The sequence below is a fragment of the Diadema antillarum genome, unplaced genomic scaffold (assembly GCF_040938485.1).
Source record: "Diadema antillarum isolate AM-2024a unplaced genomic scaffold, OU_Dant_1.0 seq00000586_RagTag, whole genome shotgun sequence".
Taxonomy (NCBI): domain Eukaryota; kingdom Metazoa; phylum Echinodermata; class Echinoidea; order Diadematoida; family Diadematidae; genus Diadema; species Diadema antillarum.
Genome location: NW_027271520.1, coordinates 2,527,082 through 2,553,491, shown reverse-complemented (window position 1 = coordinate 2,553,491; position 26,410 = coordinate 2,527,082). Strand labels below are relative to the sequence as shown.

General features: G+C 39.8%; 1 protein-coding gene across 1 annotated transcript; it reads right to left on the bottom strand.

Moving 5' to 3' along the window:
• Positions 1-4,738: 4,738 nt before the first annotated feature.
• On the bottom strand, positions 4,739-25,068 carry LOC139735602 (solute carrier organic anion transporter family member 4A1-like). The gene is made up of 12 exons (XM_071646359.1): positions 24,946-25,068; positions 22,077-22,598; positions 19,089-19,412; positions 17,182-17,383; positions 15,437-15,533; positions 14,779-14,900; positions 13,648-13,902; positions 10,038-10,233; positions 8,804-8,966; positions 8,052-8,221; positions 6,103-6,167; positions 4,739-5,225 (listed from the first exon to the last, which is right to left on the bottom strand). The coding sequence occupies exons 1-12, from the start codon at positions 24,973-24,975 to the stop codon at positions 4,954-4,956; spliced, it is 2,418 nt and encodes an 805-aa protein (XP_071502460.1). The 5' UTR covers positions 24,976-25,068; the 3' UTR covers positions 4,739-4,953.
• Positions 25,069-26,410: the final 1,342 nt, after the last annotated feature.

The window sequence follows — 26,410 nt, the reverse complement described above, 5'->3', positions numbered from 1 at the left end:
TATATATTTTTATGTTAAATAATCATAATAATATAGCTCTGGTACCAACCAAAGTGTGATACAAACTGTAATAAATGCAGAGGGTTTCTGAAAAACCTATTCATTGCATTCAGCTGCGAACGTACAGACATGAATGTCCAAAAAAAAGAAAAAAAAAACAGTCATAATTATAGCATACATACAGTGTAACAATATGGATATGTATCATACCTGATGATGCTACACTGCATGCATAATGGTGTCAATGTATTGGGTTTCCTTTTAAAGAGTGCCCGACTCTCAAAATATAGCTTGTCCATATTGATGGAAGTTTCATAATAACATTTTAAATGGGCGATCACAAAGTAACTTTCACTTGATTCTAGAATGTTCTAGAAGGAAAATAATGTGGAAGCCTCACTTTCTTCAAAATAACATTGACTATTAAAACTTTACTTTGCAAGTATCCAAAGTAAGACATGTAACACTTACATTGTTTTGTTGTTTGTTATATACATGCTAGTTGCTCGGAAATTTTTTTAAATGAAACGAAATTAAATTTGTATTTGAAGCTGCTAATACATTTGCTGTGAAAAAAAAAAATATATACTCGTATGTATATATATTTGAGCAATACTGATTACATCAAAAACTTTCTAGAATATGATAATTGGAATGATAATGATATTGTGTATTGTTTTATGAGTTGTATTCTAAATACATGTACTATGAATTGAAGTAGTTCCTACAGAGACTGAATAAAAGAGAATTTTATACAAATGCAGAGTGTTTTGATAATATTATTTAATGTGCTTGCTTGAGTTTGAGGCAAAAAAGTGTATAAATATTTATCTTACACATAAGATATCTCAATAGTACTGTGATAAACACAAGGTATGAACTGACAAATAAGTTACAAAATTCTCAGTCTTTAGTCCTGTTGGGAATGTATTAGACAACTTTGTGCAAATAATTCGAAAAATATACATGTACTACCAAAGTTCACGAATGATGAATGATGAGACAACGTAATCAGCACTGTTATGTTACAGCTACAAGCCCTGAACATGATAAACGCAGTAAAAGTGTGAGGGACTTCGAATTAATGGCTACGAACCAGAGAAATATATCATGTGGTATATAGTATACATGGAGTGATACACTAAGCTTCAGCTTGCCTATGACCACCCCCACCCTCTCTTTCTACGTTTATACCTCTCTCTCTTTCTATATCTCTCACACTGCACCACAGTGCGCTCCCATTATAACGAAATGCTCGGGACCCGGCAGTTTTCTTTCGTTATAACGAAATTTCGTTATAACCGAACAAATGCGATATATAACGAAAACAAGGAAGCCACCCATATATATCAAATTCTGTATGTTGACTACTGGTCATACACTGGAAATCTACGTGAATAATTAGTTATTCAATTTCAGATTATTGTATTACAATAACGCAAGTTCCCCTCGGAAACTGTGCGTGACACACCAAGCGAACACACAGTGATGTGACGCGTTCACCCATGCAGAGACGCTATTTGATGCTTGTTCCGCTACGTATTTTCGAAAGCGATCCTCAGTTCGTTATAACGGAGCACATTTCTTTCGTTTTTCTTTGTCAGTGGCGCTCGGAAAATACTTTGTTGTAACGAAATTTCGCTATAACCGTGTTCGTTATAAGCGAATTTTGTACCATAGACTCTAATTTCAATAATGGCGATAATTTTGGGACCAGAAGTTTTACTTTGTTGTACCGAAATTTCGTTATAACCGTGTTTGTTGTAACGGGAGTGCACTGTACTACAAATTTCTTTGCTCTTTTGTTGGTGTGTCCATTTTTGCATTTCCCCCTTTGCTATAATGTTGCAGTTGGCTAATAAAGCAATACTGAGCAGCTTTTAATAGGCATAATGGTCCCCCACTGTAATTCCTTGTCTGTACAAACAGCAAATGTTTTTTATAGTTATCCCAATTGCAACACAATTTTCAACAAACTTTCACTGATGTGCTCTTCTATTAATATTGCTGCTTTCACTCAATCCACATGTACATTTGGACTTCGATTTCTCAGTACTTGATTGAGCTTAGGCCATTGTTAAGCCACTGAGGAAAGCCAAGACGCAGTATTACTGTACACGCACAAATTTTTGTGGTACATTAATTTTTGCTCTTTTTGTGCTACTTCTGGCTAGCACGAATTCTAAAACCTGCGAAATATCTCCAGTGTCCTCTGCATATCTTAAATATGACGACAATAGCTCGGCGTGAATTCACGAACCGGCAAATATGTTTTTGAGCAGCTCGGCGTGAAAAATTAATCACACAAAAATATTGACGTCTAATCCAGTATATTACTCTCATTCCACAGAGACTTCTGACCCCACACATTAACACACATTACGTGATATGCAATTTTAACCCATAAATAAGTTATCAATATTGGAGTTGAAACAACACTAAAAACAAGCTCTTCCATGTATTTCCTTTTTCAAGACAAAAATGATTGGCAATATTGCACATGGCATGCATGTTACTTATGCAAATGAATGATTGACATCGCAACATCTAGTCCAGGCAGATGTTCAACAACAAAGTAACATTCCTAAATGAACATGATATTTAAATTGAGTGAGAAATACATGTCCTTCAATATGATATACCATATATTGGCATTTACAACTGGCTTTGCACTTACGCCCTGCATCAGTTTTGTCACAATACGATGTGATTTACTCCACATTCAATTCACCTACAGGCGCATAGCATGATTGTCTTCCATTTTGATACTGCAGTAAATTGGCTTTTCACATCACATCATTTTTGAGAGCTGATGAAAGGCATGTTTCTCATAAGAGTACTCCTTTTTCTTGCTTTCTGTTTTCAATGTTTTTGTGTGTTTTTGCTCTAGAAATTCATCATGCATCTTTTGTTTAGAAGAATCCAGACTTCAAAGAAAATAGAATTTTTTCCCCAACTCATTCTTATTCATGGATGTCTCTGTGTGTAAATGCTCTTTCAAAGAACATCAACATTATGACTGACACAAACGCTGGGACACTCTCTTTACTTGATTGGAACAAAATGATTGTCAGTGAATAGAGATTACTTAAAGGTACATGGTCCAGGTATTTTAGTCAAATGCATACGCGGGCGCACAGCGCAAGTTTCCTATAGAGACCTACGCTATCGACTCCTCTTTGGCGCTTACACTTTGGCCCACTTCCCCGAGTCCGAAGAAGTCCGATTCACTGTAGTCAGTGGTCAGATCACAGTTCGGCTCATGATTCGGCTGAGGGGGATGACAGCTTTAGCAAACTTCTTTTGTGATGTCATAATAACAAGCGCATATGCATGGACCCTGGCATTACTACAGACTGCGCAGAGAAGACAATGAAGGCAACGTTACTCAGCAACACCTATGCACTTTACTCTTGATGACAGCTCAACTTCGGTAATCTTCGTATCAATGCTAACGGTGATCAGCAGCATCATCAACAGCGCCCTCTACACCACCGGGACTATGCACCTTTAAACCTGGTTCTATTTCTATCACCATGGCCATCCTGATGGACTGAGGCACATCGCCACACCTGAGTGGGCTTGCTAACTCTATAACTAGGTTAAGTTAACCCGTTGAGGACGAACTGATTTTGCTCCAATACGCATTTCCCATCGACACCTGCCCGAGTATACTCGGGACTCGTCCTCAACGGGACTAACTGAATGCTCATGAAAAAGCCTTACAAATTAAAGGACAAGTTCACCTTCATAGACATGTGGGTTGAGTGAATGCAGCAATATCAGGAGAACATATCAGTGAGAGTTTGAGCAAAATCGGACAATCCGTTAAAAAGTTATGAATTTTTGAAGTTTCTGCTCAGTCACGGCTGGATGAAAAGACTACTATAGCTTGTGATGTCACATGAGTACAACGATATAAAGAAAGAATAAAGAAAATTCAACATATTTCCATTTTTCTTGCATAACAAAAGAACACTCAACTTCTCTCTTTCAGAAGGCAGGGGATATAATATTACCCTTAACATATGTCAGTAGCAAGTCGAAAAAATGTGCACTTTATTCAAAAAGTAAACTTTTGTGAAATTCTCTTTTTATTTTCCTTATATAGTTGTATGCATGTGACATCATACACTGTAGTAGTCTTCTCTTCCAGCAGTGACTGCGCAGATACTTAAAATATTCGTAACTTTTGAACGGATTGTCCAATTTTCCTCAAACTTTGACTGATGTGTTCTACTAATATTTCTGCATTCTCTAAGTCCTTATGTATATGAAGGTGGACTTGTCGTTTAATGCATTGAACACTAATCCCAAGTACACTGCGGCAGATGTCTACAGGAAATGTGTGTAATACGAACATCAGCTCCTCCTTAACCCGTTGAGGACGAGCCCCGAGTATACTAGGCAAGCGTCTATGGGAAATGCGTGTTGCAGCAAAATCAAATCGTCTTCAACGGGTTAATAAGCATCTGAGGCTGAATGCCTGGTCACATAAAAGGTTAATCATCGTCATCTTAATAAATAGTGCAAACATCATCATCACAATCATCAAAATCAAATGTTTGCCACTTCTTGAACCCTGTCACCACTGCAGTTAATAAATACTACAACCTTCTCAGACCATCACATAAAATGCTACTACAGTTACCTACTGTAAAACAAGGAATGTTTGTGTGCATTTTAATTTTGTGAATTTCGCAAGCGCCAAGGTTCGCGAAATTAAAATGCACGTGAAAGTTCTTATCTACACTATATGCACTGAACGCCAGTGGCAATTAGCGAAAATGTAATGCCACGAAAAAAGGCCGTCGGCTCCAATTCACGAAAATTTCATGCCCTGAATATATCATGTTTTACAGTAAGCAAGCAGATTGTTTATGGTTATGAATGAGTTAAAAATAGAAACGACATCATCACATAAATAGCAAGGTGGTATGCAGAAGCATTGCATCAGACTCCGTCCGTTTCGTCCTGAGTTTCCAGTCTGTCATAACCGCCTTCTCCTCCTCTGCCTTTCCTGCTGGGAGTTTTGTAGCTGAAGAGCGCCCCCAAGAGAAAGAGCAGCGCCGCCGCGTTGGACAGGAGAGCCAGCAGGAGAAAGACCCGGGCCAGGTCCGCATTCTGGTACAGCCAGCAGGTCTTGGACCCGTCGCAGCCCTCCTCCCAAACAAGGCAGGACTTGTCGATAAAGAATCCCACAATGATTGGGGACGGTACAGTTCCTGCAAAAAACAAAAAACACACAATTTAAGAGTACCCACTCTGTTCCGTAGAATTATTTCCACACTCAACAAATTTAGGGTGCGTTTATAAGATATTTCTTCTGGCCAGATAGCCAAACAGTGTTTCTAGCTCGAAAAAAAAATCTTATAAACGCTAGCCGTGATTTGAAACAGTGTTTTGAAACATTATTTCAAATCGCACAAAATAGTGCGTTTCAAAACAGTGTTTCAAAAATCTTATAAACGCAACTGCGATCTCAAACACTGTTTATAATGACGTCACAATGCCTTGCGCGCACCCTGTTTGACCTTTTGCCGAGGAAAAACTGCGCAGAGTGAGTTGCGCAATGGCACAGTCTGAGCGAGAGCCCCAACACGCTCGGAGGAAAAAATCTTATAAACGCTCTCCTGAGGAAACTGTGATTTGAAACAGTGTTTCAAAACAGTGTTTCAAAACAATGATTCTAGGCACGCAAAATCTTATAAACGCGGCCTTAGATTCATGCACCAGCATGCAGACACATATATTTGCAAACAAATCCCATTCTTGCTGTCATCATACAATCATACACACAGGGGAACCTCACTTCACTGAGGACCTAAAGACCATGACAAGTACCTTGTCACATGACATGTTTCTCGCTAAATCAAGGTATAAACACATAGAAATATCAAGAGTTGTAACCTGGGGATTATTCATTGGCTGTTTATGGCAGTTGGCCACTACAGACAGGTGGCTGCTAACGCAGGTTTGACTGTGTACATAATTATGCAATATAAACTCCTTACATATGTAGTAGATATATACAGACAAATTGACATCCACACACACGCACACAACATAATAAGAAGAAAATGAATAATCAGACAGACTTACCTAGAGCACTATACATGAGGCTCTGGAGACCGAGGGCAAATGTTCTCTGGGAGTGTGGCACACAGCTGTAGAATGATACAAAGAGACGAAAATGACAAGAATGCCGACACTCACAGGTCAAAATTGAGGAGATTACAAACGGCAAAAATTGGGAAGATGCTGTTAGTTTTGTGCGTTGGATGTATCAAGACAGGCAAAAGTGGTCCTCAGATTGGGGAGGCTTTAACATTCCTTTCACAGGATGCGGAGTGGTATTTCAATTCTTAGGGAGCCTGGCCTGGAGAATGGAGGAGACTTGGCAATTTTGACACGATGCAAAATCCTCCACACAGTGGAGACCAATTTTCAGGTATGCATCTGCATCAAAGAACACATGACTTGGTATCACCTTACAACATCTCTATCAAAGAATACAGTGATGTGAATTATTACCTCCGCCAAGGAAGGAGGAGGTTAAGTGATCATCGAAGTTGGTTAGTCTGTTTGCAAAATAACTCATAAAGTTGTGTACGGATTAAAATGAAATTTGCATAAAAAATCAATATTGACAGAAGGAACACCTCATTCAATTTTGGTAGCGATCTGTTATTTTTTTTTGGATTTTTGAGAGATTTTTCATCTTTTGGCATAATATAAGTTCAACAGACTTGGGGTTCAAGCGGTGGGTACTGGTGGTTTACATACATACGTGCACTAAAGAGCGTGCTACATGCTCTGCTCGGAAAAACAAGGCGCCGTGCAATGACGTATTAAACAAAATGCCTCTATTTTGGGAAGCTGGCTTGGTGGAGGTCTGTGCTCTCCAAGTGCTTTTCTAGTTGTTTTAAGAGAACAGGGGCTTGAGACTAAATTCCTCTCTTACTGTGTGTCTGACAAAAAGAGCAGAATATAAAGGAAACTTTTGGTTTACAGTTGGGCATAAAGGCTGCATCAAAAGGAACTAAATAAGCAATTCTGTGCCAAACGCATGTCATTAATATGTTTGTCTGCTTTCATATTCCACCTGACAATACAGCTGGATAGCCTATATTCCGATGCACTAGCTGGTCTTCTCTGGGGTCCAGTTGTATGTACTGGGGGCAGACCTCTCAACTAGATTATGCACCCTGCTCTTTGCAATGAATGAATGAAACAGAATCTTTGTTACATGTGTGGGTTATGACTCTCTTACACACGGGACCTCCACTCTATGTCCTTACCATTGCTACTGTTATCATTGTCATTGCTATTCTCATTCTTTAATCTTCTTATTACATTACTTTTCTAATTCCTTTACTTAAAGGACAAGTTCACCTTCATAAACATAAGGATTGAGAAAATGCAACAATATTAGTAGAACACATCAGTGAAAGTTTGAGGAAAATCAGACAATCCGTTCAAAAGTTATGAATTTTTTTAATTTTTGTGTTGGAACTGCTGGATGAGGAGACTACTACAGCTTGTGAGTCATATGCGTGCAACAGTATAAAGAAAATATAAAAGAAAATTCAACATATTTTCACTTTTTTCGCATAATAAAAGAGCAATTGACTTGCCTCTTTCTAAAGGCAGGGGGAATAATATTACCCATAACATTTATCGGTAACGAGTCAGGGGAATGTGTACTTTTTTCAAAAGATGGAATTTTGTGAAATTTTCTTTATATTTTCCTTATATTGTTGTACGCATGTGACATCTAAGTTATTCATACACTGCAGTAGTCTTCTCATCCAGCGGGTACTGCACAAAAACTTCAAAAATTCATAACTTTTGAACGGATTGTCTGATTTTCCTCAAACTTTCAATGATGTGTTCTACTAATATTGCTACATTCTCTCAATCCTTATGTTTATGAAAGTGAACTTGTCCTTTAAAGAATGTAACCATTCTGTTCAAGTACTAAAGCTAACTTGAAAATGGTGGGGAATATCACTCTATGACTCATGTGGCCACTGGCTTGCCAAACTCACCGAATTGTAGCCGTCCAAATCGGGACCAGGACCATCCCGCCAAAGGCCAGGAACAGGAATAGGATGACCAGGGCCGGCCTGGTTGAGCTACAGAACACTGGGCACTTCCCTGACGTTGCCGTTCCCTGACCAGAACCTGACTCTCCTTCGATGCAGGTACAGTTCTCATACTGAAAGAACAGAAACACACACATGAATGAAATAACCTCCAACACCAATGAAGTGGGCACACATTATTTTGCAACACTTCCCTCATATATCCTACTGAAATTCATTCCAGTGGTGGTCCTGCTTATCTTACAATGATTCATGAAAGAACATTATTACCATGATCATCATAATAATCCTCATTACTATTATCATTATCAATATTGTTACTTCTATCATTATCTACTTTATTATTATAATTATAATAATAATTATTATCATTATTATTACTATTATTATCATTTTAATTATTATTATTATTATCATTATTGTTACTATTATTTGTAGAAGTAGCAGTAGTAATATCATTTGTTATGAGCATTTTTATTATTATCATCATAATAATCACTTTTACTATTTGTATCATTATCATCACTGTTACCATCATAATCATTGTATCAAATAGCAGTTAAAGGCAGCAACAGTAGTACCATCAACAACTTTTACCATTACAATCATTGCCACTAGTACAGATATTATAAGTGTGATCGGCAACATCGTCGTCATTTTCATCATCTGATCATACTTTACATTTACACACTCACAACAACGTCGTCGCCCTCCCCGGACTCTCTGGAGCAACCGGCGTAGCAGGCTGAGTAGTATAGGACGTCGTCGCTGCCGCAGACCGGGTCGTATCCTGACCCACAGTCACATGCCGCATTGCACGCGGCAGAGATATTCGTACCAGAGTTAACGGGAGCGGAACTGATGCAACACGATAAATTGTATGTAAAGAAAATTGCAGTTTCTCTGTAATACTCTATCTGTACCCCTACCTTGGTACAAAGTGCATCAGATATACCTGTATAGATTTGTTCTGATTCTTTCATAATTCTCTAGCCACATCAATATTCTGATAAAATCACATAAGCTTAGTGAATTTGCACAATTTTTATCAGTTTTCATCAAGTAGTTTCAGACAATGTTCAATTTTTAATTATTTTTCAAGTAATTCCCACAGACACATTTCAAGAAATTGACTGTAACTACAACTGTCAGACTTACAGTGTAAAAGAGGGAAGAGAGGAATGAGTAAGTAAACAATTCAAAGTGTCTTCTGCATGACTGGAATGCAGCACATACAGGTGCTTTAAAGTGATGTATTTTGCATCGTACTTGTGCAGCAGCTATCAATTGACCAAATTTGAAAAATTGTAGGAGACCATTTTCTGACAGAGCAACTAACACAGGAAAGAGTATATGGGACCACATAAAGTGTGTGTGGTTACTTAAAAAAAAAAAAGATAAAACACAAATAATTGTTCTAAAATAAGTTACATGTATTTGACATGTGTTGACACCCTGACAGTTTCCCCCTGCTTGCCTGTTCTATTTGTTATTCATTATCATTTGAAATGAAAGTAAATTACACACAGCATTAAAGTAAACTTTGTGTGTTCCCTTTGCAACCCTGAAAGCTTGATTTCTTTCATAAGCTGGTACAGTGTAGATATAGGTAAGTCAGACCTTTCCTCAGAATAATAGAACTGGAAATTTCTAATCTCTATAATGGAGAGAGAGAAAAAATATTTTAGATTTAAAGTGAATCTATTTAAACCCAGAAAAGAAATCTGACAGCGAATGCTGGTTTTAATCTAATTGCAGCATGCATGTTAATTAATTGATTCGAATAAATGCAGAAAGATATGTTAACCCGTTGAGGACGAGTCACAAGTACACTCGATTGGGCAAGTGTCTATGGAAAATGCGTGTTGTAGCAAAATCAGTCTGTCCTCAATGGGATAAAATGGTGCACGCAGAATATCTTCCTCACACCTGTTTTTGTAGGAGACGGTCACTCCGGCCATGGGAACATTGGGGCACTTAAGGAGGAAGACACAAGAAGATGCCAGGCAGGCCACTACGCAGACTATACCAAAACCCACCAGACCCTTGAACCGCAGGTCAAGCTTTTGGATGACCCAGCCACCGACCAGAGCTCCGACCACTGTGCCTCCCATGGTCAGCAGACCTAAAGAAGTGATGATGATTTCAACATGAAATGATCAGGTTATAAGAATAAAAACAAACAAAGAACAAAGAACAAAGAAAAATAAAGCAGTATACAAATACATACCTTTAAAGGGGATGGCTAGTAACCGATCAGTGGGAATCAGTAGGAATGCTGAGGGATGATTGTTCCAATCCTTGTGGGATTCATTTAAGAGTACATTATATATCTACTGTTGTATGAAAATTATTTGCTTCAGAACGGTCTCATATTCAAGTAATGTGCAGATTAATGCCCCATCACTGACCAGGCACGCTAACCTGGAAACATTAAACTGCACAGATTATTCTATCATTGTTTTGATAGCAGAAATTCTAAAGAATTTGATAGGGTTGGGGTATTAGGTGGTATGGAATTATTAAATGGTATTGTTGAATTCTAATATCAGAATGGCTAATCACTTTCGACTTCCAGCTGAATCCCTGCTTGGCAAACTGCTTGGCACACTCTCTTATTGCCACAAACTAGCATTAGACTAACATGAAAACATAAGAGTGGGACTGTACAGACAGCAGCAATTCTGCTTAACCCACCACCTAGGCTTCAGTTTCTGATGTACCCGTTCACATAGGTGAACCAACATTTAAGAATTTTTAGCTGGCAGAAATGTATCAATAGATTGCTTTGAAAGTGATTGCTATACAGAATCAGAGCTTACGTGAGTTTTGTGAGATACGTGAGATATAACAGTAGTTATTGAATTCATGTTCATGGATGGAGTACAGCAGTAAACACAGAAATGTACACATGCATGTGACATGATCAGAGTTGATATTTTCACATGTTAAATTTGCGAATAGTACCCAGATCGCGGAATTCGCACAAATAACCCCAGGAATGATACAGGTACGTATGAAGTCTCATTAATGAAGATTGTCTTTAATGAGTTTGAGGTGACAAAAAAGGATGTCAAGTATCAAACCTAAATGCAAGCGTAAAATTCGCTTTGTGTTTGCTCTGTGTTGTGGGCTGCTTAGGTACAGCCCTGTCGCGATTTATACAGTGACTGGGCTGTGTATAGTTAGTGTACAGTGTATTTACATAATATGCACAGCCCTGTACAGTGTATTTACATATGTGTATGCACAGCCCTGTCACATCATTATCACAGCAAGTCAAGACTGGTACTCTTTGTGGTCTCAGTCTGGTGGCCCCCGTCGTCTGCCCCCTGCCTTGGGCCTGCCTTGGGCCAGCCTTGGGCCCCTGGGCCACCAGGCCCCCTGGGCCCCCGGGCCCCCTGGGCCACCGGGCCCCTGGGGGCCACCGGGCCCCTGGACCACTGGGCCCACTTGGGCTCTGGGCCTCTGGTTCCGGGCAAAGGCCCGTGGCCTTGGGTCCGGCCTTAGGCCCCGCCTTTGGCCCGGTTGTAAATTGTACATGGTCTATGGGAAACCAGGCTTGTCTGTATCTGTATAATTACAAATAATTACGAATAATCACAAATAATCAACAGGTCCATACTACATATAGGACTATATGAATATATGAATATATGAATATATGATTACATGAATATATGATATATGAATATATGAATATATGTTATATGAGTATATGATATATGAATATATATGGTTATGAATATATGAATATATGAATATATATGGATATGAATATATAACTGCGATCATGCATTCTGTTACGGTGTCAGCTCTGCAGTCATTCATAAATAGCAAATTTTATGTACAGTTGTATGTACAAATGGCATACATTCATGTACATTATGCTACAACTGTACTTGATTGAACCAGCCAATGGAGAGAGATCACACCAATGAACAATACTTGAAAGACATGTACAGTTCAATGAATCAATGCCTGTTATTATGAACTCTGTAGAGGTACACGTATGCAGCCCTCTTCAGATGGAAAACATACAGTTGCCTATCAAACAGAGCTTGCAAAACCATCAAAAATTTATTGAGGGGGATTTGTGTGTGTGTGTGTGTGTGTGTGTGTGTGTGTGTGTGTGTGATAGAGCTATTTGGCTTGTTTCCTTTGCATGCATCATCACAAATTCCCGAAGTCTGAATAAAGTGAAACCAAGACCTTCATATAGATGTGCTGAGTTGTAAGGTGCTGGATCAGAGCACTACCATAAGATTGACACCATGGCTGGAATGGTGCTAACAGTGTACTATCCTTCCTGTGCATTTATGTTAAAGTGTACCAATACCCTGAAAATCAAATTTGTGGACAGTTAGAATGCACATAAACAGCCATAATTCACTTGTGATAGCCGAAGAAAGTATACATACTTCAATAAAATCAGATCATAGCCATTGGCACTTGTGCACTGCATGTCTAAATTCTGTTCCAGTACTGATGTACATTTTGTATGGGCGTTCTAGCTATACATGTACGTTTTTACAAATAATATCAAGATTCCATGTCCACCGATTTAGTATTTAATCACGGCACACTACATATCACTATCGTTCAAGACGTATTTGGAAAAAAGTATCGATAAGGTGATCATTTGATTGAAAGAATTGGGTGATCAATTAGTCAATTTCAAGTAGTTATTGTATTTGTCAATTTTTACATTATCAATAGGTATAGGTGTATAGATTTGACTATGATACACTTACATACCAAATTTGAAAAGAATCGGTCAAGAAACAAGGCCAGCGTTGCACACACAAGCAGACCCTGTTAAATTTACCTTTTCATGTATAAACACTGAACAAGCGAGGGCTCCATCACCAAAAACAATAGGCGTCTTCATTTTACCATAATACACCTTCATGTCAAATTTGAAGATGATCTAAGAAGAACTGCAGCCAGTGGAGTGCTCACAAGAAAATCTCTGTGGCGGACGCGGACGCGGACGCGGTGGCGCAACAAGGCCAAATCCATAGTATCCTCCGAACTCTGTTCGGGGGATACAATAATACATGTAACTCCTAATGTTGTTTTTTTTATCTAGCCCTTGCTTGATTACCACAAGAAGTTGACTTCTAATCCTGACTTACCAGTAAAGATTGGAGTTCAAAGAATTCCAAGGAGTATTAGCATCTCTTTGATACCAATGGTACATTGAATTTTACGCCAGATTGGTGAACAAAAATGGTAAAAAAAATGTGGGCCCAGTTTTCTTTGAAAGATGATTATTTTAACACTAAGTTTGTGAACATCTATATCACTGTCACAAGTTTATTTCCCCTTCCTCCAAAATATGCTATAAAGAATAGAATAAAATTTGTCTCCAATAAATGTAAAAAAAAAAGATTATGTAACCGGTTTGTTCTAGTTAGTGTATATTAATCACAGAGAAAGTCACTTAATTGGGAGAAAATTGTACTCCACGTTGTCCTGATGAGGCAGTGGCAACTGTAATTCCAAACTGCAATTCATACGTGAGGCCAAGACATACCACTATAAAAGGCTGCTGTACTGGAGCTCATGTTCATCTGGGACTCGAGGTACTTGGGGCCGAAGACGGAGAGTCCCGCGGCGAAGAGCCACTCGCAGACAGTGAAGAAGTTGAGGCACATGAGCGGGACGTTGGTGAGGAGGTTGAGCACGGCCTGGGGAAAGGCCCTCAGCCGCTTGCGGAACCCCTTCCCCGTCTCGAACTCCTTGCCTCTCTGAACCTCGCTCTTCCGCTCCTTGGCAATTTTCTTTGCCCCTGTTAGTGACAACACCATTAATTCTTCTCACTTGTTTGGTTCCCTGCCTTTATTAACTTTTGACCCACCCCCTTTGTTTTCTTGTTGTGTCCCTAGCCCTCCCGATACTGTACATGATATGTGTAGTCAATTTATTATATGTGTTGGCTTTACCCTACATGTTTGCTGATATTTTGCCATTAATAGAAGAATTTGCTAGGATCAAAAGCACAGGCCCCTTTTGACTCCATTTTAATACCATAAATTGCCAAAATCTCATCCTCAATAACAGCTTGAAAAGCTGTTGTAGCTCAGTGGAAAAGACCATTACACAAATTGATGCACAGGACAGAGTGGATCGGTGAGAAATGGATGCACAAGCTTAAACTTTGGAACTGTTTAAACCCACAAATGCAGTGAGTTTTAGACTGTTTCTCAAATTAAATGAGAGCATCCAATTCTCACTGATCCACAAAATAGGTCTGTGCATCATTGTTTTATAAAATGGGCCCATAACTTCATGAAATACAACCATTTTCCTCATCATGCGTCTGGTACACCATACTACACTATACAAGACTTGAGCCATGCGTTCAGATTTTACCGGACACATGGCTCAGTGTGGATCAGTAAAACTCAATGCATGACAATTGACCAAATAGATTAACCGGAAATTTTATAAGGGAAGTGGTCCACATTTTCAGTACACTTCGGTTCACTTCAGGAGAGTGCTCAAACGCACCCTTTCATAGCCGCTATTCTTCATATCCATCTATTTGATAATGACATTACTTTAACAACTCTGAAAATGGTATTCATCTCTTTAAGCATTCAAATCTTTAAAATAGCTATTATCATCTTTTATTCCCCTCTTTACCACAACTTGTTTGACTGACCTGGCAGTGACCTTGGATACCCCATCATGAGTGCTGACATGAGAAAGAGTAAGGTGCCATTTAGAAGGAAACCAAGCCACCACGCCCCAACCCAGGTCGGGTTGCTCGGCGACACCGGTACGCTGCAAGAAAAGTGACCAACGATTGAACAATTGAACAATATCATTATCTATCATATCTTGTTGTCTTTTTGTTTGCTCATTTTGTCATAAATATGCATATATGCAAATAAATTTATTTGCATGCATGTTTCGTTTGAGGAAACCCAAGTGGTGACAGGCTTCTAGAAGTTGCAGACATGGCGCTCAAGGGATAAAGTCAGGGTATGTCCTTTCCTAATATATGGTGGGTGATGATGTGGCTGTATCATCGTCCAGTGTCAGAGAAATGATGTGTGTGTGTGTTTGATTGTCCTCCTGGAGGTTGGAACAACTTGTTTGTTTGTTTGTTAATTTGTTAATTTGTTTGTTCATGTTTTTGCATTCTGGAGGGGGAAGGGGGAGTATTTTGATATCTAATGATTAAAAAAAAAGAAAAATTGAGTCTTCATGGAGTTTAAAAAAAGAAATGCATCTTTATTCAATTAAAGATGTGTGTACATGCATCATAGACAGTTCCAACAAAATCAAACTAACCTTTCCTTAGCAGAGGAACTGACCTGTCTGTGATGTCAAAGTCTGTGTATAGCTTCAGATACACCCCGCCAAGAATGTACCCCAGGGCGGGGCCCGCTGCATTAATGGCATTGAATATACCTGCAGACACAAGGTGGGAAGTGAAAGGGGAAAAAATGCTGTGAGCAACTCAAATACAAAAGGACTGTGCAATAAATCAATTCTGCAACATGTAAAAAAAAATTTAAAATGTTACTGTACAATGTAAAAGTGGATATTTTTGCGTGACTAATTTTTCACGCTTGGCCAGGTCAGAAGAGTTTCGCATGTTTTTAATTCCGCGTATGAAGACATCACGCACAGGAACACATGGCAAGCAAAAATATTCGCGGGCTTTTATTTTCATGCTAGTTTCTGGTTGCGCGAAATGCGCGAAAATTTCAACACCGCGAAAATTTCCACTTTTACAGTATCCTTCCTGTGCTTTGTGGCTGATTTGCATGCAAGCTGGAGTGTTTTCTTCACCCCCCCCCCCTCGACTGGTACAGATGTCTACAAACTAACTGTCAATGAATAGAGATTACCTTATCCCTCTAATCCCTATTGTGCCAAAATGATCTGCCTTGTGGACTAAAGCACATTGCTACACCTTTACATTGTAACTTTAACCCGTTGAGGACGAGGTCCCCCCCCCCCCCCCCCCCCCCCCCCCCCCCCCGAGTATACTCGGGCAGGTGTCCATGGGAAATGCATGTTGCAGCAAAATCAGTCTGTCCTCAAAGGGTTAATAACCTTCATGCAGGTCAAGTTTGAATGGTTTACAACAGTACTGCAAACTGATGAAAAAGTTTGGCAGGTTAAGATGAGCGCCTGTGAGCACATCATAAAGGGTTTAGCAAAATATAATGTATTGTATCTCTTTACAGTCTGACATTGAGAAGTAATGGTCCTTTCCAAAATTTTGCAGGAAGATATTGCATGGTTTCAGAATTTTGTGTATAAGATGCAGACACACAGATACAAACCCAGGGTTCAACACTAACTTGTTTGATTGGTGGCCCCTTTGGGCCCCTTGGGCCACTAAAATCTGTTAATCTGAAATTTGTGGCACAAAAAAAAAAAATATGTAGTAGCCTGAAATGAAAGCAAAAGTAACAATCCATTTTGAATCTTAGTTGCCCGATCGGTCAAACAAAAGATGAATTTGGTGGCCCGACACCCATTCTTAGTGGATTTGGGCCACCAGTAATGTTGAGCCCTGAAACCACCTCAGCATATACACTGTAAGCACATCACGGGATTTGAACTCACAATCTCCTACTCAGGAGTCTAAATCCTTATTCACTGCGCCATCGCACTTATTGTAAATCATCCGTAAATACAGTCATTTTTATGCATATATTGTACGATACAGCGAATAATATCCCTTCTTGAAACTGAATAGCAATAGTAGCCGACATATATATGTTTTGAACAAACTGGTATACAATTCCATGTGATGAAATTGCAAACAAATGACAAATTGTCTAGCAGTCATATCCAATATAGACAAGGTTTCAATGACGTCACCAAGCCATGACTCAAAACTTGCTGAGGGGCAAAAAAAAAATGTATGGGGGCCCCATACAGTTTCATCCCATGTCCCATCATCACATACAATTTTATCAGGCCAGCCAGGCAGGCCGGTACTGTGTGTGATACACATACCTCATCAAGTAAACTCATCTATACAAAGCAAATCACTATGCAATACCAGGAAAATTATTCCCTAACTGTGGTGCCTGCCTACCCAGATAAAGCCCAAAGTCATTGGCGTGCATGTTCTCATCCATGTAGGTGACCCCGAGAGTATAGAGGGGGGATCCCCCAAGTCCATGCAGGACCTGGGCAAAGATGAACACCCAGTAGAACATCTGCAAGCTGGAGTCTGGAGCTCCATCGTCACACCCCAATGACAACACCGTCTCATTTGGCTCTGGGCGGTGGCATACCTGGGGGGATCAAAGGTCATCATTAAGGTACATGGTTGAAAGGTCATTGCACACCTGTCTGGCAATAAACACAAATTATTATTATTATTATTATTACTATTATTTATAGTGCGCTTTTCCCACAAGGCCCAAAGCGCTTACAATCAATTCAAAACATGTACGACAATATGTATAATTGGATAAATGTTATATATACAGCTACGAACTAGTTGCTACTGAACAGATGTGTTTTCAAGGCTTTTTTGAACACACTGACTGATGGAGACTGTCTAACGGTAAGTGGTAAATTGTTCCAGTGCTTTGAAGCAGACACAGTAAATGTCCTATCACCGGCTAAGGTGCGAGTAACAGAGTATGTGAGACGAAGCGGATCACTAGATGACCTCAAATTTCTAGTAGGTGTATATAAAGTCAACAAACAAAGGAAGACCAGAAATAAATATAACTTACAAATGTACAAGAGTGGAAAATTGAGCAAAGGAAATGGGATTTGAACCCAAGAACTCCGGATGATAGCCTGGTGCTCTACCGACTGAGCTATATTTTTATTTCATTCATTCGTGTTTTCTTTAAAAGTAGGTTTGTCCCGTTCAGAGCCCCAATGGCCTGCTTTGCAAGGGAGCCCTGCATCAAATTCAAAGGTTACAAGATCAAATACAGATTACAAATAATATCAAGTAACATATAACCAGCAACGAAAACATATGAAAACATAATACGACATAATACAAGTGGTGGTCATACGAAATGATAACTAAATCAAAAGATAGACTGGTGAAGCCGGAGGCGTTTCATGAAAATTGGTAATGAAGGGGATGATTGAATGGAAATAGAAAGCCCCAATGACAGTGTTCATCCCAGAAACCCTTAATTCTCAATGCTCATGTGGTCAGAAGCTATGGCATTGTGTGTGTGTGTGTGTGTATGACATACACACACACACTTAGACCTAAAATAAATCTGAAGGATAAATCAATTTGGGTATAAATGCGACAGATCACCAAAGTGATGCAGCTTTTTGAACAGTGGGAAATGCGAACAAAAGGGAAACTGACCCCAAAATAAATTTAATCTATTTGTGGAAAATTGAGCAAAGTAACAATAGGAGAGGACCCTTCATGGCAGTAGGTTGCACTTTTACTAGTGCCCCTCTTTGAATCACATGGTATGACTGTATAGTTGACTGGTGTTACAATCATAATAGATACTGTAATGACATAAAATCATCAGAAATTGCAGGTAGTTACTTTCCCATCCCCTCAAACTATCTTCTCCATGCTTCAGTCAAGCTCATTTGTTCATGGGATTTGGCTGGGTTTTTATTTTAACTTCTAAGGTCATGGAACATTATGGCAACAAAATGGAACCAAACTGGGTATTCTCATAGAATTCAATTTTTCATTTGACTTTACAACTGAAAATTTGAATTTTGAATTTTGAAATCATTGCCACATCAGGCATATCTTAGTCAAACAATTTACATAAAAAAAAAAAAACAGTTAGTGGCAATCATTGGTGGGAAGTTATGTGTGAAATTTGGACAGATACAGCAGATCACAATGTTGTGAGTAACTCATTCGATTACCACAAAGGTTACATACATTGTACACTTATCCATTCCCAAGAAGTTGGAAGAGACCTTTGGACAGCCATGATTGAAATGAATGAGTTCAGTGTCACCACTAAAGATCACAGACACACCCACCTGTTCCCCTGCCCCGCCCACCTGGTAGGGCGGGGTCAGGAAGTGCGGCAGGGCGAAGATGATGGAGCCCAGACTGAAGAGCATGGAGCCGCAGCCGATCCAGCGCGGCTTGTGGCCCTGCTCCCCGAGGTACGTCACGAAGATGGAGACGGAGAGAGCGGAGAAGTCATAGGAGCTGGAGATGAAGCTACTCTGGAAGCTGTCGAGGTTGAAGCGGTGCTCCAGCGCCGTGATGCTGATGTAGACCAGGCCGAAGGCTGTCATGCCCTGGAGCAGAGCCAGCCAGCAGGTGCAGAAGAGGTAGCCTCGAGGGCTGTTGAAAACCTGAGACATTCACAATTAAAACTCTTATTTTACTGAGATACATTGTACACACTGTACATGAAGAATTTAGCCTGGCTTCTAGGCTATTCAGGAGTATGCTTTTCTTTTTCATACCTAACCTGTAAGTGATGCATTTGCAAATTTATTCAATCTTGGGAGCGACTACATAATTTCTTCCAATGTCAAGCCCAATACTACACTTTACTTGTATATTAAGTTTTATTGCACTTGGGGACTTCTATAGGTTTTCCTGCGTTTTTGTGCAAAATTGACAGACATAGGGGTGATACACGTACATACATGTACAATATGTACTCTGTAACAACAACTCATGGTTCTGAAGTAAGTTTACTTCAATATTGCCCCAAAGGAGGTAAAATGGGCTAGATACTGTACAAGTAGCTTGCACATTCAGTGTGCATGTGATGAAAGGTCGAGGGTTCAAAGCCTACCATGAAGCTTTCGTCCTACTTTCTCTGCAATACCGGTACTCCTCTCTACCAAAGTTTGGCATAAATTGGTATCCCACTGAGCTGGCTTTCAATACAGTGAGATTAGAATGTGAGAGCTATTGCTAGGAGTGACTGCCCGATACAAATATCATTCAGGGGGTGGGACAGAGTGCAGGGTAGGCAGGGCTGCTCACTAACCCATTTTTTCTATTGGTCCATCATGAGTGTTGGACCAGTAGGTACCAAGTTTTCCATATTTTACTGGTCTATTCCTGAAAAAAAAAGTCACTTGTCTGACAGTGATTTTTACTGGTCAGGGACTGTCGGACCAGTGCCAGTGTGCAGCATTGGTGTAGGTACATACAAGTAGGTCAGGAACCTGGACTTTGGGAGCCATGCAATGTTCAATCACCGCGCAGAGAGTATGTACAAAGTGCACATTGTAAAGGGGGAAAAATGAGAAAGACTCTTCCACTGAACGTGACATTTGGGACATATTGTGCACCTCGAACGAGCAATTTACTGGCAATTCAGAAAATCTGAAGTATTAAAGGTAAAAAGACATTTAATCGGTGCTTGTGACTGGGAGGTGATCCGATTTCTCTACTTGACACCTGACCATGCTCCCCTGTCATCGCACGGAAAGATAAGGGTATTAATTCCATACACACACAATTACATACTGTAGGATACATGTACAATGTATGTTGTGGAAGAAGAAGAACACAAAAAAAAAATAATAAAGGCAAGCTTTAAAACAGTTTTTCACCATTTGTCAGAATAGAGCTTATCATTAACATACAGGTAGGTAGTGTGTATAAACTTTCTTTACAAACATGCATTTGTGACAATTTGAGCGCATCAGCTACTTTAGACTGGTCTAGCCAAAAATTCTATCAAAAGTCACATGATGAGTAACCTTACACTATCTATCATCACATGACAGGCATTGTTTGATTCAGTTTCTGGTTTGAAAGATTTTCTAAGCAACACGAGTCTAAATTTTGTAATATCGAACCATTAATTCTGATACTGTGTAAACATACATAAATTATACAGAAATAGGGTTCAAACAAGAAACTTTAAAAATCAACATGCTTCAAGAAGTGAACTATCTGAGAGTGATGGATATGTACCATGATAGGTACAAATGTATATTTCCAAGCAGGAAAACCACAAACATACATGTAATGGAGAATGAACTGCGAAAGGGAGCCAGTGGCCTTTTCTGTGGCATGAAACTTACAGTGAATTGCCACTGGCATTCATTCAATGCATCGGGTCGACACACACTTTCCAGAGCATTTTACTTTTGCAAGTCTTGACTCCTTGCAAAATTTGTGAAAGTTTCTTGCAACCATCACAAAAAATATCTGGTTTTACAATGCTAAAGCTTTCCAGTTGGCCTTCTTTGGGTATGTGTACTCCTCCACACAACTAGGTTAATTTGCACATGAAAAGCATTTACAACGTAAAGGAGACCCAGTAAGTTTTCAAGGGGGGGGGGGGGGGGGGTGAGAGGGAGGGAGTCTAGACTAAACTGGACTTGAAAGAAGCTCAGATTTTGTCTACTTTAAATAACAAAGGCTCTGCAAAAAAAAAAAGAAAAAAAAAAAGGTCTTTCATTCAGTGAGGTACTGGTCAGTTCAAATGGGAAAAACTTCTCTATACTTGGAGATTAACACAATCTGTACTAATCGCCTACAGAGGAGATTTCACCAGTAAACTGTTCAATCCTTTCATCCTTTTTTTAAGATGGCATATTAATAGGCATCTAGGGGAAAAAGTTTGAGCGTGGTTTTGAGCCTTTGTTTTCTTTGCCCTCCCCTCTCCCTCCACCCCCCCCCCCCCCCATGCCATACTGACATTGTTATTTAAGAAAGTATGGCCCACTTCTGTATTTTCAATCTTTTCCAACTTTGTGATATTAAAGGGGTAGAATAATCAGCAACATTCATAGCACTATGAGTTTTGTAATACGAATGACACCTTTACTACAAGACCACTTGGAGGTCTCAATATAACTCTCCTACAACTCTTTTTTGGCAGTGCTTGAGCTTTCACTTTTATGTTTGTCTGAATTTGTCAGATTCAAACAGCAAGAATAACTGGACAAAAGTTTCTTTTTTAATCAGATTTTGTTGCCCTAAAAACATTGTTGTGCTACTTGGTTTATCCTTGAACTACTCTATTTTCCGCCGACAGCTCTCACCTGCAAAACATTTGGAGCAAAGCCGCACCAGCCGCAACGGGAACGATCGGCTCCAACACCATCTGCTATCTTGACGGTCGTAATGCCGCTACTGCTCTCTGGGCCATCGTTGTCCTCCGGCGATCCTCCGTTGCTATCCTGGAAGGATGCAATCCCGTCAGCGTCCCTGACCGTTTCTGCACTCTTCCCATCAAGACTAGTCCTCCTTTCTGATGTCTCTTTATCCTCATCCTCTTCCTCCTTCCCATTAAAATCACCATCAATATCCACATTGCATCTCCCTCCACTGCCTCCTGCTCTCATCCCTGATACAAGCCCGTCCATGTCATCCCAGTCCCTGGGCCTTGAACCTGGCACCTCCTGGGTTGCCCCGTAGTGTTTCTCCGGACTGCTGTCTTGCAGGGGCTCGTGGCCTTGCTCCTGTCCCATCATAATACCGGTGTCGTACTCTCCAGTCGTCTCGGTGTCAAAGACAGGCTCAATATTAGCCTCGAAGAGGGGCTCAATGTCTGCCTCAACCACCTAATCAAGTAGAAAGAAATGATGTAGTGGTACAAAATTACAGTAGAAGTCATCATTATGCAGGACAAAAGTTCTCATTCTCTGAAATTTTATCCATCCCACATAATTCTGCTAATCATAAAAAGAGTTCTAGTGTTTTACATCATCTTCTTTTTACCAATTTTCCTGCCTCAATTTAGTTTTCTGCAGTTTCACCCATTAGCTTACAATGTCTGGTTACATGTGTGAAATTGTCTGATAATTCCACAGAACTTTAAGGAAGAGTCCATAGCAGCCTGGATTATACTGCGACACAGCCATACAAAGAATGCTGGTAACGAGTGCATGCCCAAAGTTTCAGGTCCAATAATCTGATCAATAATCCTGTCAAAGTTGGTTGACCTGGGGTTTTCAATCCCTTTCTTGTTCCACACAGTGAAGGGTGACTTGTCTGGACATCAACTGTCAATGAATTGAGACTATTGATGTACCGGTACATGCAATCTCCTTTTAATCACTTTTGTGTTCCCTACTGACTACCTCTTGGATTTTAAAAGGTGCTGGAAAGGGCTTGTTGATCAAGTATTGGGTCAAGTTTGGAGGGTTTACTCGAAAGTTGAATTCAGCTGAGTGCCTGGGCACAGAATCTATTCAAAAGCTCCATTCCTCAAAGTAAAATTTCTACTACATTTTGTTGGTTTTCTATCATTTAATTGTCTTGATGAAGCACACAAGACTTTGATGGATTCTTTAATGTCGTTAAAAGCTGAAAATCTCTTTTTCTTAAATCTCAACTTTCACTCATTCTTCCTTGTTTTATGGGGAGGGGGAACCTTTTGTAATACCTCAATGTGAAACAATATCCACTTTAATTGCCAACGCCGTCTCTAATGTCAATGCTGATGTTATGATGTTTAATAGCAATGTTATGTCACTTTATAATTGGCTAAACTCTAAATTATCGCAAATACTGTACTTTCACTGCGTCAAGCAGTGTGGTTTTACTTGGATGCCAGAAAGATCTCACCAAGATGTAAACCAACCCCACATAAATTACTAATCTGACAATCAATTCTATTTCTATCCTTCCTGCTTTTGTGTGTGTTCTGTGAACTGCACTGGGGTACAGCACACTTCAACAGCAAGCCACAACAACAATGTGTTTCATTACCATGGTAACTCTCATAATACTGCCAAATGGAGTAATTTCCCCAGAAAATGGAACATCTGAAACATCAAAATCTCTGGTTAACTATCTGCTGTCAAAATTTCAAAGTCAAAAGAATTTTGGTAATTTGAGACTTTTTGGTTGTTACTATCGAGGCAGGCTGCTATAGGCCTATAGTTTTCTGGACTGACCTAATTATTAATATTACCATTGAATGTTCATTGAAGTCCAAGCAGCTCCGCTGCATTTACAGATCTAAATAAATGTGTTTTTAAATCATATATCTCTGGACTCTGGTGAGTTTTCTTTCATACCAGTTTTATGCTTGTGTCTTGTGGCAGTGTTGTTGTTGTTGTTGTTATTGTTGTTGTTGTTCAGTTCTGTTTTGTTTAATTTAGATCAATAAGTGGGTGGGTCATGATACCTCTATAGAGTAATTTTGTATGATTATTAGAAAGCTCCACATCTGAATATAAATAAATAATCCACACGTATCTAGCTATAAATTATACAATCAATGGAGGAGTAGTTACAGAAAATCTCAGTTCAGTGACTTTATCAGGCTTTCATGGTGACAATTAAGTCATCAGCTGAGGTCACCAGGTCGCATTGCTTACATAGTAAACACAGCAAACTACACATGTATACAAACAATGTTAGCCTAGTTTACACTGTACTTGAGAGTTGCCAGTTTTTCACTATTGATACTAGGATTAGGAAGGCCTCCTATCCTGATGAAAGGCCCGTGGAATCCCCATTCAAAGTACCCGCCTTTAATTCCACTGATACGCAGATTTTTCGTTTCCCCACACATCACATTAACTTTAATAGCCCACGGGCACGGGTTGGTTGTGTGCCCGGCTGGATGGTGTGAAACAAACATGCCTAGTTTTGCCCTTTCATGTCCGAAAAGTCAGCAGTATATTTCTGCTAGTCATTAGTATGTGCGGCATCTTGCCACATTCTACACCGATAATCAAGAATAACATTCATAAAGATCGACAATGTGAACGTTTGTGTGCTTGCACACGCTTCCGGTAGACGAGTAAAACTACGTGGAGTACGGGTGTTTTCATGCCAGAGCGTAGGGGAGGTAGCACGGGAAGGCCCCGTTGGTGACCACCACCGGCTGCTGTTTGTCTGTCTGCGGCAAGCATGAAATCCGTCAAACCATTTAATGATTACGACTGGTTTCTTTACCTGGAGATTTCCTCGAATGATTTGGTCCATCTTCTCTGCTGATACCTGAGAGTATTAGAAGAAACAACTGCTGACTTAAGCCAGCTAAGCCTTTGAAAGAAGATAAAGCAGGCCGACACCACGTCTTCCTAGACCCCGGTCATCCTACTATCTCCGTGATCCGATCCATTGATGCTGCTGTACGTATGTAGGCACCAACTAGGCAGGCGCTAGGCAGAGCTAGCTACCTAGAGAGACGCGTACAGTAACACTAACCATGGACCCTGTAGGGTCCATGCACTAACAGTACCAGTTTATTGTGAGTGATGGAAAATGCATCCAATGGACAACTTTCACGCGTACATCCGATTTACACCATTCAATTAAACCTGATTGTGAGCGGGCTCGGTCGGTGGTCGTTTCCATATTTATCAGAAAAAGGAGTACCAGGCACAAGATTCGACGTAAAAGCTTTTGATGACCATCCATCAATCGTTATGTAGGACCGTTATTTTGTCATTGCTTACTTTGCCGTATACATACCTGGTTTGTCTACTCTCATTTTGTTGTCTGTCTAGACCTTGCATTCATTTGCATTAGTTTGCTTTTCAGCACTGCCTTGCAGTCTGGCATTTATTCAGTTAAGTTAATGATATTCAGTTGTCACCTCCATGACCATCACTTCAGATACCTTTCCTCTTGCTCAGTTTTGTCACCTTCATTCTTTCTCTATTCAGGTGTGTTCATTCATTCCATCCCACACCTGATTCTTGAGTTGAGCCCAGACAGCTCCCATTATTACGTAATCACCCCCTCCTCCCTCAATCATCTCATGCCCCTCTTTACTTATTGGTTGATTTATTGAATAAGACTCCTCCATTTTATTAAAGTCCTCTGTTCCATTTATTTCTATTGGTTGCTATAAGATAATTTGAATATATGTAAATATTGTTTATGTAAATTATGTTCATGGAGAAGTTTACCGAGGGCGAGTTGTCCTCGGAATAAATTCAGAGCATTACCAGACTTCATTGCGTTCACTTCACCTTATTTGCGTCGTCTCAGTTCTCAACATTAATTTATCTCCCAAATTTCTACAAGTATAGTTTGTTACAAGATCGAGAACATTTCTTCATGATTTCACGTCTATTTTGACACACTACAACTGGTGGCCTTAACGCTATTTTGACCCGCTACAGTTATATTGGCAGTTGGTTATCGGGAGACTGAAAAACGTTTTGGTGTGAGTGGTAGGAGGGGTGGTGGGGTTGGGGAGTTGACTGTCTCGATCCTGTAACTGGGTAGAGGAAATCTCTTCTTGGGTTTCATAATTCCATGGTTTGTGTATAGGCCTAATTTGTTTTTCAAGATGAGGCAATTCCCTGAATAGGTCTGCTTTAGTCATCTATTTGAGTCATAAAGGGGGGATGTAACCTTCGGATCATTAAAATGCATTAAATATTGTGAAAATGAATAACACTTGGGC

What these genes read in the sequence shown, in the direction of transcription:
- LOC139735602 (XM_071646359.1), bottom strand. Translation starts at nt 24,975, where the DNA reads ATGGACCAAATCATTCGAGGAAATCTCCAG. An exon ending in GTATCCAAGGTCACTGCCAG is followed by an intron (nt 13,903 to 14,778) that starts GTCAGTCAAACA and finishes TGTCACTAACAG; the next exon opens with GGGCAAAGAAAATTGCCAAG. An exon ending in ATTTGGACGGCTACAATTCG is followed by an intron (nt 6,168 to 8,051) that starts GTGAGTTTGGCA and finishes ATCATTCTACAG; the next exon opens with CTGTGTGCCACACTCCCAGA.